A 16,833-nucleotide genomic window follows, 5' to 3' on the forward strand; every position below is an offset into this window, starting at 1 on the left:
CGCAGGGGATGCCCAGACGTGGGTCCCAGGCACTCCACACCACTTGGAGTCAAGCTAGCCGGGCTGAAGAGAGGTGTTACCTCGAAACCGGTCCGGTCCTCGGATGCTTGATTCCGGTCTGGGAAAGATATGGCTGTTGTAGTTCGGACTGGACTGTTCCCATGGGGCAACAGGGTCAGAGCTGATTTGCATAAAGCCATTATCTGACCCAGGGTGGTGTGGAGTGCAAAAAAACGATGGATTTGGGCCCAGATCTTTTGACTGGGGGAGTGTGTGACATTGATCCACATTCAGTCCATCACTTGTTGTTTTTTGCAACTTCTGAAATGGGACACATTTTACCACATACATTAGTTGTCAATTGCAGTCACAAATATTCTTACCATCATTTCTCTAAAGAGGCCACCAAGCTTACTAAAAGAGTCAGAACACCTATTTTAAAGCAAGCGTTGGCAAAGTCAATAGGTCTGGCTTGCATAATAAGTCCTAAATAAAACATTAAAAAAAGAACAGTTGCAAACAAAACATATTGTTTTCCGAGTATAATGCATATACAAGATAAATAATTTAATGTATGAGGATTGGGTGTACATTTGGAATGCAAGCATGTTGTTCATGCATGGAAATACAAGCACGCCATAGGAAGCGTAATGATCCACTAAACAACCAATAGCATGAGGTGAGAGTAATACCCCTCCAAAGGAAGCTAAAGCCTGCTCTGTGTATACTTTGAAGAATTGGTGACAATGGGTCTGCAGACTGCTGTACTGTCAAGCGGAACCAAAAAAGAAATGTATGCTGTGGGTTTGTTTCTGCATTCAAATTCTCTAGGTGTAACCAGCTAGTGTAAGATCTACCACAGCTGTCAACTATAACAAACATGTTCTACATAACCACTTGCTGTAAACAACACAGACACACAAAGCACATAAACATAAAGCACATGTATAGAAAGCATACATTATTAGGGTGCCCTTCTAGGTTTTTGGCAGCAACACAGTTTTGCCTTTGATTAGATTTGAGATTTAGTATTATATTGCATTAGTCTACATTTTTAGAGTGAAATTAAACATTGAGCAGACGTCAAAGGACACTAAAAAGTGAGATGCATTCTAGACAAACGAGGCCTTGTCTAGAATGTCTGGTCTTACCCCTCAACCAATTGCTCATCAGTTGGAGGACATTGCTCTCTGAAATGAGAACATGGAAGTGAACAAAAAACATAACAATGGATAAAACAGGCATACAGTACGCAAAATGGCAGCAATGTATTACACTTTAAAATATACATTCCACATCCACAAAATACACGAATGCTTCAGCTGAAAAACATGGAAATAAATATATGCAAGAAAAGAGAGTTACATATATTTCATGAGCTTACAATGATCATTTGCTAGAAACACAAACACAAAAATGGAGGCAAATTCGCTTTTACAATACGATTGTTTAAGACTGGACAGGGAAATAGTAATTTTTTTTACACTTATTTAGGTAGGAGATGTACTGGTTGTCGATGAAACAACTAGAAGATGGGTGAAATGAGAATGAACGATTTGTGTACGTTGTTAGGAAAATTAAGGAGCGACAAATGAGTACAATTGATCACCACTTATAATTGGGAGCCGTTGTCGCTGAGATGGTACACAACCTCCATGGGCAAACTGATGACGGTCAGCTAGCGGCTTATGAACTAGGTCAACTTCACTTGAGTATCCACACAATTTAGCACAACCCTCATATATGATGAAGGCAGATTAGATGCTGGATCCCCTTGTAGGGGCCCAGTGATAACATGTGTTGCATAGTCCCTTAGGGTCACAGCCTTGTTAAATAGCCACCAGTACTAACCAAACTAACTGAGGTCTGTCCAATGGCTCCCTAATAGTCCACAAACTGCCTAACAAGTTCTGTTGGTATCCTTCAGATTAGCCATAGAATAAACTGCAATTTACATATCCAGCAATAGAAAATGACATTTTAAAAACAAGCACACTTCATTTTGGTATATAAATAACACCTCATGTATCTGAATCATGTAGGAAATGTGAGACTTTCAACCTCATGATAGGTGCATCAATGGTGCCATTCATAAACCAGACCACACAATGAGGGAGAAGAGGAGGAAGGTGTGTTGCTGAACTTAGAGAGCAAGGGGCCTGCCTCCCAAACCAAAAGTTGTACAAACACAGGGACCCTAGCAGCCACCAGAAGGTTAGAATCAAATAATGAAGCACCACGTGGGTATATGACGAACTATGAGAGTCTATTAGCTGAATGTGCCTTCGTCCTTGTGTGGTGGTGGGCACAACTGAAATGCACATGGTTGGTCCGTTTTTTTAATGCAACAGAAAAGCTGCAAACAAAGCAACTGAATGCTGGCCACAGTGATTTGCAGTTCCTTAGATAGAATCACATGTTTCCACCTATCGTCAGTGTGCTGGCTATCGGTTAAAGGCGTGCCTGATGCTCAAATGGACTGAAACAGTTGTGCCACTAGGTATGGGACAGCAAAGAAACAAAGTGTAAAAGAATTACGTTAAAATATGCGTTCAACCACAGTTGGTAGAATTTGATCAATCTGTTGAAGGTGTTTTTAGAGACTGGAAATGAAAGTGTCATAACTATTTCTAGTTCAAAGGGCATTACATAGACTGGGCAAGAGAGACATTCAGAGGCATTCTGGGTGGCCTTCACACGAAATGGGCCACTGGGCCTTTGTCTGCCCCAGGACAGGCTTTAGATCAGAAAAGTGTTGTTGGAACTTCACTTTAACCAGGCACCACTAACATAAAGCATTGCCTCTCAGAAGGACAAATCTAAGGATGTGGCACAGGAGACATAAGAAACTGAAGAAAGCAAAGTACAGATATTAGCTAGTTGACAATAAAACAAAGAGCTAGCAGTTAATAGGGCTACAGTTGACTGCAACACACAGTCCCATAGCATACAACTGATAGCCCACAGACCTCAATCTACTTCAGCATTAGGAGTCTTTAAATAAAAAGCTTTAAAATACTTAATCTATGGTTGAGTAACTAAGCTAGTTAGGAACAAGATCACTAAATACTGAGCATGTCTTGTCTGCGTATCGTCCAAGTCATGGTGGCTGCTGATATTTACCTGTGAATAGCCCCTTTCCAAAAGGAGCAGCAGTGTTAACGTAATAGAAGATTGGTGTTATGCTGCGGCGGGTACCAGTTCCACGGTGCCCAACAAATACGCTTCACAGACCATACTGGACACACTTTAGAATGCAAACTCTTCTAACAGACCTTTTTATAAACGCAAATGGAACGTTTTGGAAAGATTATCAGTGAATGGCATGATCGTATTTGGTCAGTCGATCAATCAATAAAATCTTTATTTGGTTAATCAACCATAAAGATTGAGAATCCACAATAAAACAATCAATCAATTTTTCAAAGATATTTAGATTAAATTACAGCAATAAAATAATTTGAAGAAGCACTGGGATAAATAAAGTTCTTATTCAAATAAAAGTTACGGTCTCCTAAACCTTAATGATTGATTTCAAAAAGATATCAAGAAAAACATGTACCCACATCTTGTAGTTAGAGCAAAAATAGTAAAGCTAGAATGCATTGTCTAAAACTATATTTCTTCAGTAATGGCCTAGGGCAGCACAGTCTAGCTACTTTTCTCAAATTTACAAATTAACAAATAACGTAAGGTGCTTTGATTTGATATTGCACCATACGGGCAAGGAGGATGAGCTCTTGACCACTCACCCATTTTCGGAAAATGAATCTAGAAATTTATAGTGTTTAGCTATAAGCAAATCACCATATACCTGTGTTGAGAGTTGGTGACAGCAGATAAATGAAATTGCATACCCTGCGCGGTTTACCCTGCGCGGTTAAAAGCAAGAAGGGAGCAATGTTGGGAGATTTGCCTGCTTACACCTGAAACTTCTTATCTCTGTACAGATTCAGGAACAACGTTTTAATATCATTCTTGGGAATGGTACAACGAGAACCAGAATTGCTAGAAATTTCAGATTTACCCACCTCATATGCAAATTTGCTATAGAAGCTAACCAGGGAATACGAAGGGCGCACTTGACCAGTCATGAGGTAGGGGGTAATGACAACAGCCCGTTTGGGTTGGAATGTACCTACCGAGGGCAGAACTAAGGCGAATTTGCATATGGTTGATCCCTGTCTGGTGTGGCACTGAGAGCAAAAACACAAAAAGGAAAGCAGCTAAGAGTAATTATCAGTACCTGGGGCTATTTCAACATTTCCCCAATAACTTTTTGGTTGAGACATTATCAGAGACAGAAACAGGACATAGTATTCTTCTGTGCATGACCATTTATAAGAAAGTTTGGTTCAGTGCTCAGAATCTAACTAATTTTAACCAATTTTTATGAACTAAATGAAAGTTGAGATTACTTATAGAAAACAATTAAGGAACGTTACTGACCTGTAACAAGAGTATAGTTCCCGATTGTTGCAGCAAGCATATTTTATACTAGAATGACGCTGGTTCAATAAATACTTATTGAAAACGTCCCCACAGTTTATTCTGTGTATCTCTCTGAGACTCAATGAGCATGATTTACCAAGCAAAAGGTACTGCACTGTTTCCACGATCCCTGAAGGATCAAGGGTTCTTATGTTCGATAGTTGCCAGAAACTCTTGGCTCCTTGGTAAAGTTAGGGGGTTCATGGTGGCACTGTGAGATAGCAGGTGTAAAGGCTAACATATCCTTTGGGAGTGTCTGGAATCAGTCTGGACACCAATCCCTTAGTTTATGTCGTCTAAACGCTCAGATCCTATGTATTATTAGGAACTACACAACAGCATAACTCCATGTTTCAAGAAAAATACTAAATGCGGTTTATGACTTTTACTTCTTTTAATAGTCATGAAACAGGATACAGCCTCTTGAACCCAAATAACTTTTGCCTTGATCACCAACAAAGAAAGATCAGGTCTGCAAAAGGAAGGGACGTTCACGTATTATTAAAGGTGATCTCTGGTGAAAGATTGCTTCTCATTGAAAGATTGACAAGGCAAAAGTATGCGTGTCTTGTGTACATCTTAGATGCCAGTCACGCATATTTGGGAGCACAGACAACAAGGGGCCGGATTAATTTAGCACAGAGTTTGGGCATAGAAGCAAGAAGTCTGAAAATGTAGCTCGAACATGCCGTAAGGGGTTCACTAAAGACACATGCTGTTTTAGAACATCCATTGTTTTTCCAATGTCCATTTTGGTCTGAAATCTTAGTCAGACCTTTCAAGTTCTATGCCAATAAGTGTGTGTTCGATTCCAAGCTAGAATCCAAAACCAAACGGTGCCATCTGTTCGAACTGTGTGATAAACAAGGAACAGCATTTAACAATGCCCAAAACAGGAGATAAGCAGCCAATATCAACAGCAAAATAGCTTGGATGCGATGGGCAATCATAAGTCGAAACAATATCCTTGCTGGACTGATATTCTCAGATTAACAGAGACAGAATGCAATAGGTATCCTAATCTATGCACCCAGGATCTGAACAACATCCAAGTATCCACCAGGGCTGCGCTAGGCCTCCTCCATTTTAGGAAAGAGCTGAAGACACACCTCTTTGAAGAACACTATTTCAGGATCCTGTAATCATCACTGAGAAATCAAGTGACCAGTCGCACAGGAACTCCAACCCGGACACCTTCCCCCAATATGAAGTCATCTGCAGCCCGCCTCCCTCTCTTACTTAACAGCATCGACGTAATTTGTCTTAGAACTGAAGTCTAAACAAGTATCCCAATTTCCATTTCCGTAGTAATACTAAGGTAAACAACACAACAAGCAGACTTGTCCATGCACACCAGGTTCATTGAGGAAACCTTGCCAAACTTGATGCAAGCTGAAAAATAAAATAAAATCTTATTTCCTGTACCTGAGGCTCTACGGTCATTACATGGAAAGTTGTGCCATAATGTCCATGTTCGAATTTGTGTCCAACTACCTTATTATTAGGCATGTAGAGTTTTATTAGAGCTATCTACTTGTCCAATAGCCTAGATATTCAGAAATCTGCTTGTCCTACAGAACCAAATGCACTTGTCCTTTTGATGCTCTATAATGAGGTGCAAAATCAAGGCAACAATATCAATATATCAGAACCACTATAAAGGCTCTGTGATATGCAAGAGTTCATATTAGGTAAGGGTTTTGATTCTAGTAAGGCTCTCATCGTATACATTTCTGATTAAACCAGACGATGAGCAAACCAGGACTCCTTGCATCTTATCTCTCTAAATAGGTACACTCTCTGCGTGTGCAGAGGCTCTATTTAAGAATGGCTACCGTTTAGGCATGCTTTGAGCTCACGGTAGGACTCTGAACATGCCACACTTTCATTAGCCCAATGTTCTAATTATAGCAGTGTTTCGCATATATAATTTCTCTCTTTCTTACTTTGATTTCTAAGGAATGTCGTGTGCTTTGCTGTGTCAATTTTACTTTTCAGCATTTACTCAATTTCAGAAAATATTACTATAAATAAAGTTACATTCTATACGGACCAGTGTCTTGGTTGCTAACTAGTGGTCAAGGACATCGCCCTCAATCTGACACTATCCACTTGACCACCAGGTGAAATTCTTAGGCAGATCACTTCATCTAACTGTGCCACTGTTCTCCAGTTTGTCATAACTGTGGCCACATAGTAAGTGTACGCAGGAGGTTCCAGGGCTGGAATAGTGTGTGAGTTTGAGCACACCAACAAACTTATATGTTTACGGTTTTCAGCAACGTCTCTCCAACCATTTCACAACTTGGAAAAAGCTGGACATATACTCCTGGCACAGGAAGGAATAAAACATTTTTTAGGGTAATAAGGGAGTTTCTTAACGGTGGGACAACATTTTCCAGAAATAACCGATTTAACAAGCAAATGTGCACTTGCTTTGCAGATTTTAAGCAAGAGCACAAATTACTCATGCAAAGATTACATTTATAGGAAATTAAATTTACAAAACGTTGCAAGGAGTGTGGAAACCTGCAACTGCCGCAGGTTTCCAGGTTTCTAAAAACTTTTGGCAACTTATGAACGTCGTAATTCTGCACCAATTGAAGGTCATATGCCTACTGGTCTTTCTCCTCCTCAATATTGGCAGGAACCCAAAAAACTTTAATTACATGATGCTTTTGAAATATTATATCTAAAGTGGTCCTTAAAATGCAATGTAGTTTAGAAGTAATAAACTATAGTGAAACTGTTTCTGGCCTTATTTATTTCAGGTACCACCTAATTTTTGGGTAGGTTGCTTGCTTACAAAGTAAAGTCGTCAAAAATCTTGCTACCATTCCTCTGCATGTATTTTAAAGAAGCATCAGAAAGCATCATAAAACGCCACAAATCGTTAACTTTTGGTTTTATACTATTATTAACGCAAGGGGAGTTTACAACTTGCTATTGGTCTTGAAGCCCTCACCGTAAAAGTTATCGCTTAGAGCTAAAGGACCATAAGTCCTAATTTGAACTTTTTACACTCAAGGATGCACATCTTGTAGTAGCCAAATCATTCCTGCAATCATAATGTTATTCGTTGTAAACTGGCAGGTAGCGACAAAATAAATATGCAGACTGGTTCGCCTTGATGCATTCATTCTATTCTGGGTAGATGGTCAACAGAAATTCCAGAGCCCTATTGGTTTTTGTCCGACATCTGCAAACTCACTGGAGTCGTTTCACTTTTTTGTGCAGCTGCACAAGTGCCTTCTTGGATTTGGGAGTCACCACTCCCATAAATAATGGCGACTACTGTGGAATACTCCAGCTTGGGGTTGCTTCAGAAACATCAGACTGAGTTGCATATTACTGCCATCAGTAGTGAAGTGTTGGAGCTTGCCAGGCCTTTTACCACGTCCTGTGGCAGAGAGTATTAGGCAGTACCAGCTGTTTATTGCAGTAAAGTATCTTCTCAGTAGCAGGTCGCTTGTTAGTTCAGTTTGCATTACATATACTCAAGGCTCCCTCGGTGCACTACACTCTCAAGTGTAGCTGCGATCGAGCAGCCAAGGATTACCAGAGGAGGTGGTGAAGGGTTTTGGTTCAGTTACAATATCTCAGTAGTTAGTGCACACAACAATGTTGAATAACCAATCACAGGTATGTCTTCTGAAGATAATCCATCTGGAACATACATTTAGGAAAGAGTAGATTGCATAGATCACAAACAAATGTGTCCAGCCCCTGGACCCCAGACATACCTCACTTGTTTCCTTGGGGAATCTGCTGAACTGTCATTATCGGTTTAGCATAGAACATGGGTTAGTAACGGGGTTAGGGACGTCGGGGATTTTACTACTGGCTCTTTTAAAGATGTAGTCAATAAAATAATAAAGGTAGCCACAGATGCGCCACTGGGTTAGCATCGGGGGCTACTCTTATTGTCCCTTGACTGCTGCCTTAAAAGTAGACAATTGTAAGACAAGTCAATTTGGTGGCCTCAAAAGCCAGAGCAAATGCATGATTAGACCCTCCCCGCCAAGAACTAAGTCACACAGGGTGGGGGGAATGCCTCTTCTTCACAGTGACTTCAACTCATTTTTGCAGCAATGTGTTAGCTGGTGCCTCCAAGACTCATAGTTGGGGGGTCCTGGGAAAGGTTCATGGGTCACTGTGGACTAACTGGTATAATTAAGTGGGAGTTTTTGGGTGCCCCAATGAAGAGGGCCTTCACATGCCACTATCTTAAAGCAGGCCAGTCCAGGTCAAACGTCTTTGGTGCCTGAGGAGTCTAGAGGACTTAGTAAGCTGACTGAGAATGGTAAAGCCTGCCAAATATGCTTAAAAGTCCAATATCTCTGGAACCAACAGTCAGAGTCTATAAGATTGTGCATCCTCATGAAAGCATCCTGTGCATTTCACCAATGGTAACCTTACCTGGAGTCTCCATCTTGATCATCATTATTATCGCCAGAATGGTTTAAAGCATATCGGCTCCGGGGTTTGCCTGTAAGATAAAGTACATATTTCAAACCATAGCTTGCAGATCTTTTTTATAGCATATGTAACCCCTGGGGAGTGCAATAACAAACAAGCAATTGCAATGCAATAGGTTTCACATTTATGAGAGTTTGAGCTATTGGCACTGTAAATGACAATGTCTTTTATTTATGTGTTGTTTTTAAAACAGATAAATAAAAGGCATTCTCTTTTACAATGCCAGTATCTTAAACTCTCGCAAATGCGAGACCTATTGCATTGCAAATACGTGCTAAAAATTTTTTTTAAAGCCTTAGAAGAAATTGTGTCCTGCCTGCGACAGCAGGCAGGACAAAGCTATTTGAGAAAATAGTGCTTGGTGGCTTAATTAAAGCCCACTGAGCAACAACACACGTAACAGGGGGTGTCGCCATAGGAGGTTACTAAATGAGACACAGTGGTACTAAGGAGGGACTACTAAGTCTTTTGACCAATGAACAGCCAGAGTTTACAGCGTAAAAGGACACAATCCAATTAAAAGTTGGGCGGAGAGTTGGCAGAGCTTCAGGTGCCTACCTTAATATAGCATGCCCCGTAGTGCATGCGCTGCCCAGGCTCGACCTAAAAAGGTTCAACTCAAAGGGAGTCAGAGCAATACAAATTAGGTTACTTAGGCCTAAAAGAGAGAATGCAGAAAACACCACTGGACACCCGCTGACCAGCTAATCTCCCATCTCGGTTATGAAGAAGGTACAGTTCCAAATCTACTTCTATGTAGTATTATATAGTATGACGTCATTTAGGGGTGATCAGGGATCGCAGCTGTCTTGCCCCTTTGCGACCCCTGGCACTGCCTTTGCAACCCTGAACCAAGAGGTGGCAAATTCAGTCCCAGGAACACAGGGGCAGCTTGTTCTTTTGGGCGTCAGTTGGGGCTCACCTCTGGTTTTCTACCAATCTTTTATTACACTACTTGTAAATAATATTATACTATTCACTAGTAGTGTATTAAAAAATGGAGTACAATTAGATGGAATGGACCTTACCTGGCAGCTGTGTATGTTGAGTCTGCTTGAAAGGGAGAGTGCGTTTATGTGACAGACAGCGTGTGTAAGTGTCAATTAGTGTGTATGTGTAAGCATATGTGTGTAAGTTAAAGTGAGGGAGTGTCAGTGACAGATAGTGAGTGATAATGTATGAATGTGACTGTCAGTAAGAGATTGTGAGTAAGTCAGAGTAAGAGTGAATGCGAGTGAGTGTGAGGGAATGTTAGAAATTGTGAGAATCAATGAGCGTGAAAATGAGTGAGAGTGAATGAGAAAAAAGATTTAGTGAGAGTGAAACGGAGCTCAAGTAACTGTGAGTGGGGAAGTATCATTGAGTCAAGGTAAGAGTGAATCTGAGGAAGAGTGAGCATTATTGAATGATGCTATGTGATACAGAATGAGTGATAAGTGAGAGTGAGTGAGAATTATGGAATGATTGCAAGTTAGTGAAAATGAGTAAATGTGATTGAGTGAGAATGAGTGTGAGAAGAGAATGTAAATGAGTATAAGTGCAAATGTGGTATTATACTTTTGAGTCTTCCCTTTGCGCTGGCATAGTGATGGTAATTATTGTCCTATGGAGCCACATATGGCAAAATAATAGTATTAGCAATCCTAAGCATGACAGGAACCTGTGACAAAATACTGGCTGACAGGATGTAATTTTTTGCATATTCGTAAAATACTGGTACCAACATCCTGGAGGTGATTCTTGGCACAGTGAAAAAATGCTGGAGCAGGCAACCTTTGAAGGAATTCTTGGCACAGGGGGCGCCCATGGCCCAATGCTGGCACTGCCACACTGGAGGGCATTATTGTCATGAGAGAGGACACCTGTGGCATATGCGAGGGGGGCAACCATGACAAAATGCTGAACCTGAGTACGGAGGTCGTTTTTGACATAAGGGTCACCCACTTTATATGGATGGCAATCATTTAGCTCTGGTACATTGCATGTAATTTTGGGCTTAGTTGTCACCCATGTCAAAATACTGGCCCTGGCACTATGGAGGTAATTTTGACATTGGGGGAAACCATAGCACCTTTTGAAAAAAGTGGGTCAACTCCTGGGCAGTGTCAGGTTTCATTGGCTATGCTCACCATAAGAGGACCTGAATATTTAAGGAATGTTGCTTTAGAGCCTATGACTTTTTCACAAATTTACCTTAAAGTTGTGCTTCAAAAATGCACTATTTGACCTCATTTTTTTCAAAATGTTACCATTGGTGGGAATTCCGAACCCTCTTAGAAGAAGCCTGTCTCACTTTCTTCACTCACTTGCTACAATTCAGGGCTAGTATTATGCCACATAATTTTCAAAGATCATGTCAGCACCCTGTTATAAGTGGCATCAAAAATAGACGCTTACATCTTGTCTTGTTATATTTGTGCAGTTATTATGGAACTTTAGAAATGTCACTTATTGGACATGACCTTGTGGGAAAATTCAGTCCAAAGCTCATATATGTCACTACCTCTGATGTCATTAAGGCAGGGGTCTTCAAAGTGTGGGGCGCGACCCCCAATGGGGCCGTGGAGGGATGGAAAGGGGGACGCACATTCCCGGTCACACTTCTACCCAGGCCCATAGGACTACAAGGGCTTCAGCCCCCCACCTTCCGTAGTGTGTCTCAGCTCAAGCTGCTGTGGGCTCCGCTGGGCTGTGTCTGCAGTCTTATCTCCAGCACAGCCCCGCACGCCTGAGTTTTTCACAGGTCGTTAAAGACCATTTACATATTTATATACCTTTTGTAAACTGGTTACTGAGGCTTAGTTTTTTTTCTATTTCCAGTACCACCTGGGCCCCCACTCTGCCTAATCCTTACATTTGGATTATACATTTACTGCAGTACTGTGAGAATGCATTTCCTGGAAAGAAATATAAAGTAGGGTTACTAGAAAATACCAGCCATTTGATGTTTAAAGAGCCTGCAAAGGGCTCTTCTTGACACTAAACAGGATTGTAAATAAAATCATATGCAGTCATTCGTAATGTGACTTTTCTCTGTGTTCCCTTTAATTATCAGTCATGGATCATTGAGGCAGCCCTAGAACACAATTAAAAGTGCTTTCTATTTATATTTGCTGTTCCAAGTAAGGAGGAAAAGTTGAAGGCACAGAGAAGGGCTACAGTCAAACTGTGAGAGAAGATAGCTGAGAGATGATCTGTGACCTAAAAAGTAATTTGATGCGACATGGGTGAGGGACAGTAGCGATAGGGGAAGAGAGGGAGTACTAGGGTGGGTGCTGAGCAGTGATTAATTTGTAATAAAACATGTGCCAGGGACCTCACCAGTAGGCCACTGCAACTGTAACCACCCACCCATTGCCTTGCCTGTGCGGCCACCAAGGATAATACCTATGCAACTACCAACCATAACACTTGTACAAGTGTGACTATTTCAAGCCCCCAAAGCTATAAGAATGGCATGGATATCAGGATTTTATCGTTTTTAATGTATATTGAATTAATAAACAGCTGTCCTGCTCATCTCTAAATTACACAGACAGAGCACCCATTTGGCAGACGGTCATAGTGCCAGTGTGCACAATTAGTTGCCAGTGCAGAGCACCGGAAACCACCTACTCAAATTAAGCACTAGTGCTGAGGTAACAGGGGAGAGGGCCATTGTTTCAAGAAGGTGTGGAAGAACAAAGGGGAGATGTGAAAGATGAATGGGGGACTGGAGCAGTGTAAGATACAAATAGACAACAATTTGAATGGAGAGTCTTGGGGTGAATGAGACGTGCTGAGGGGCACGGGAGGTGACGGGGCCAGAGAGGCCATGAGATAAATGCAAGAGACTGTTAGAGATGAAGGCAGTGAAAAGACAGAATGGCAAGAGGTGACTAAGGGTGAAGTGAGAAGTTGAATGGGGAGAGTTCAGAAGTTATAAAAAGGGGTGAAAGAAAATGGGCTGCAAAGTAAAAGAGGGATCCGGGATTGGGAGAGGAGAGAGGGATGGAAGGGAGGAGTGAGAGGAAAACAGCATGGGTAAATTGCTTAACTCTGCACAAGACCGCCAGGGTTTTAAGAGACCCATGCTGCTCCCAGCCAGGGCTAGGTGAGCGTCTAATGTGGCAGCACGTATTCCTGCGGAGCGGAAGGCCCATCACAAAGGTTGACTAGAGATCTTTCTGATGTTAATTGCTGTAGTTTGGTTATAAACTGGTACTGATGCGGTGAAATCTTTCATCAGTGATACTGTGTGCAAAAAATGTCAAAATAATGAAGCAATTCTATCCCAAAATAAGGTGGCATCACATAACATTATTTAAATTTTCTTCTCACACAATTTAGTCAAGCCTGTCGTGTAATTTGGTCCTCACCTGCCTCATAATTCCAGTAGCTCTACCTACAGGTTTAGAATTGCTTGTCAGGTGGGGGTCCTTACGACAGAAAATGTTGACAGGGGGGTCTCGGCACCCAAACGTTTGAAGACCTCTGCATTAAGGTCAAAGGGCATGAGATGTCACTTCTGCTATCCTTGGCATTTTGGTGAATCGACTTCCGTGGTTCTATACAAAACTGTAGCAAACCCGCAAAAAGGCTAAACAGCATTTACATGGAGAGAATGAAAATTTGAAAGCTAAGTCCTTTGTGGTTGAATGATGGAAAAACAAGTATAGAAACATGATAAGAGGAATGCATTACATTTGCCCTGACCAATCTGTAGAGAAATGTAACAGGAGGAAAAGAAATTGTGACATGGAGGATTATAAATTTGTTTTGCAAAGACGACATTGCAAGCCTCACAGTAAGATAAACAGAAGACAGAGAACGCCATGTTATGTTATGTTATCACAATTTCTATAGCGCACTAGTACCCTTAGGTGTCTAGGCACTTGTGGACCGCATACTGCACAAAGAGCTTAGTTTTTAAATAGCCATGTTTTATGGGTTTTCCTGAACTCTATCAAAGATGGTATCTTTCTGAGAGTAAGCAGGAGAGAGTTTCAGAGCCTAATGTTGCTATGACTGAAACTCCTGCCACCCCAATTGGTTGTCCTGATTCTGTAGGTAGGCATTAAGAAGGCAGTAGCCAAACGCAGTTGTCTAGAAGGGGAATACCAGTTAACAATCTGCCAAAGAAAACGTGGGCCAACTCTGTGTAAGGCCTTATGTGCTAAACACAAGGCTTTAAATTTTACATGATGAGCTACTGGCAGCCAGTGCAGCTTCTGTATTCCAGCCCTTATGGACTAGTGTTTTGGGACGTTGAGTACCACTCTGGCAGCAGCATTCTGTGCTGACTGCAGTCTTCTAAGTTAACTAGACTGTAAATTAATGTATAAGGCATTACAGTAACCCAGCTTGGACAATACAAGGGAGGTTACAACTGTTTTTCTTGCGCTTTCCAGAACAAATGAAAGGATTTTGCGCACTGTTCTAATGGTGAGGAATGCAGAAGACAACACCTTGGAGACTTGGGATTTAAAATTCAGCTTCTCATCGATTATGACCCCCAAGTTTTTAGTCTTCACCACTGGCGTTGGGGGGAGGTGGGGGAAACGCTTGGCCGCCAAGCTGGAGGCCAGAGAGGGGCCAGTTTACCAAAAAGCACAACCTCGATTTTACTTGAGTTGAGCTTCAAACAGTGTTTGCTCATCCAGGAACTCGAGGAAATCATGCATTTGTGCAGATTTTTAGCATGATCGACCTCCTTATCAATGGTTGAAATAACCAATTGAGTATCATCTGCGTACGAGGTCAGGATTATGTTAAAACGTATAATCAGGGGTGCCATTCCAGACACATATATATTAAAAAAGTGTGGAGCTCAAAGAGGAGCCCTGAGGCACCCCACACGGCAATGTAAAAGGTGAAGATTTAAAATCGCGTAGTTGCACTATCTGAGACCTATCTGATAAAAAAGATGATACAATCGACAGGGCCTTGCCTCCCAGGCCAATAGCTTTGGTAAAAAATCTGATCTACCTTAGATTTAAAAGTCTGATCACTAGGTTGCAAAAATCTTGGGTACAATTTTGACTGCTATCCTTTTTAGAGGTAGTCAGATTGGATATGATTGATAAAAGCTCCTTGCTGGACTTCCCTGCCATATTTATTTTCTGCGTGTAAAAATGACTCTTCTCTGTAATAATTTTATTTTTATATTTTGCTAACATAAGCTTGTAAAGTTCTTTTTCAGCTGTGTCATTGTTTTTCTGCCATATTCTTTCTTGTCTCCTACACGCCTGTTTATCAAGTCTAAGGGCTTCAGTGAACCATAGGGCCGAGGGGTTCTTCCGATTTCTATTGACCTCGGACATAGGGGCTGCTTTGGTGAACTTAAGGTCTAGCCAGGAAGTATAACCTCTCTCTGACCCGTCTGCCTCCAACTCAAGGGCGGGAAAGCTTTGGATTAGCTGGGTTTCTAAGAGCCCTGGGTTGATCTTATTCCAGGCTCTCCTGGCAGAATTGTTGTTAGCTGTGTTAGTAATCATAGGATCGAACAGCGCCCACTAAACAATTACAGCATAGTGAACGGTCCATGTAAGGGGAGGATAGAAGCAATGGATAGGGCAGGATTGTTTATGAACAGACCATGAGCATCATAATTTGAAGAGACATTCCTGACTTCGAGGCACAGATAAACAGAGACACTTCATGTGACTGTATGGCAAGAGCCAGTGGAAAATACTAAGCCAGAGATCTTGTACTGTTCTTTGAACTGGAACGTTACCTACAAGACAATCAAGGCCCCTCTTGTTCTGCAGATAACGCTGAGGATAGTGTTCTGGATGGTGGAGTGTAGAACTTCCCGAGTCCATGTCCAAGGGCTAAACTGAACAATTTGTTCAGAAAAGGCCTGAAAACAGAACCTTCAAGCTCACTTCTAATTCAACTTTTTTCTGAGCTTCTCCTTATCAGGTCGTGAATAAAGAATATTGGACGGGGTTCACCACTTCACCTGAATGAACTGAAACTAGCTGAAATTCTCTTCTGGGGAGGTACTGTGAATGGCATTTCTAACTGGCACACTTCTTTGGTGAGCGCTGAAACAATACTGAATCCTGCTACTGCTGACTGTGCTCTTCTGTAATATCGTAAGACATATGTGTCTTTGATGATGAGTATAATAGGATTTCCTATTGCACACTTCTGAGGTAACAAACATCAGGCTGTCTCATGAACAAGAGGCAATGGCCCAGTTTGTGATAGGCAGAAAAAACGAAGCCCAACAAACTATACACAACTTCAAAACAAAACGAGCATTAGCAAAGCCAATAGGTCTCACCTTTGGGGCGGTATAAGTGTTTAGACAGAGCTATTGGATTTGTTAACCTTTTTAATATGTGTTGTAGAGCATTGTGAATGGATGGATGGAAAGACTCAATGATGGCGAGATGGATGGAATAGTGTGAAGGAAGGGATGAATGCAAGACCGGAGACTGGGAGACAATGAGGGTTAGCGGGCAGGAGTGATGGATGGTGGAAAGATGGAGGGGAAAAAAAGACGAAAATTTAAGGAAGGACATAAAGGGAAGGCAATATGTTTAGCCTGCTAAAAACATAAAATACAAATTAGTTGGGGGAGTAAATTGGTTGATAAATGGAGCGTGGTAATGGGAGGACCAGATGGTTGTACGGAAGGATAGATGGATGAATGGAAATGGAAGAGAAGGAGTGTAAGGAGGGTGTGACTGATGGGCGGGGAAAGGCGGGATGGACGTAACTGCAACATAAATAATGGGGTTGTGGCTGGATGACAATGAATGGACAGATGGTTGGATAAAATAAGGACTGGATGTATGGATGGAGTGTGAGTGGTGTGATTAACGCAAAAATGGAGAGATGACACTGAGGGCGAGAAGGATGTATGGATAACAA

At 41.6% G+C, this 16,833-nt stretch overlaps 1 protein-coding gene across 2 annotated transcripts in view; it reads right to left on the reverse strand.

The window, feature by feature from the left end:
- Nucleotides 1–16,833, reverse strand: part of NPRL3 (NPR3 like, GATOR1 complex subunit) — a 343,712-nt gene that overhangs the window by 302,708 nt on the left and 24,171 nt on the right. Inside the window, exons 2-3 of one of the 2 annotated variants that reach the window (XM_078663074.1) lie at nt 8,911–8,980; nt 1,152–1,190 (exon numbers count right to left, since the gene is read on the reverse strand). In XM_078663074.1, the coding sequence (XP_078519200.1) occupies nt 1,152–1,190; nt 8,911–8,980 (109 nt within the window). The remainder of the gene's footprint in view (nt 1–1,151; nt 1,191–8,910; nt 8,981–16,833) is intronic. The other variant, XM_078663075.1, reaches the window with a different exon arrangement.

The sequence above is a fragment of the Lissotriton helveticus genome, chromosome 10 (genome assembly GCF_964261635.1).
Source record: "Lissotriton helveticus chromosome 10, aLisHel1.1, whole genome shotgun sequence".
Lineage (NCBI taxonomy): Eukaryota > Metazoa > Chordata > Amphibia > Caudata > Salamandridae > Lissotriton > Lissotriton helveticus.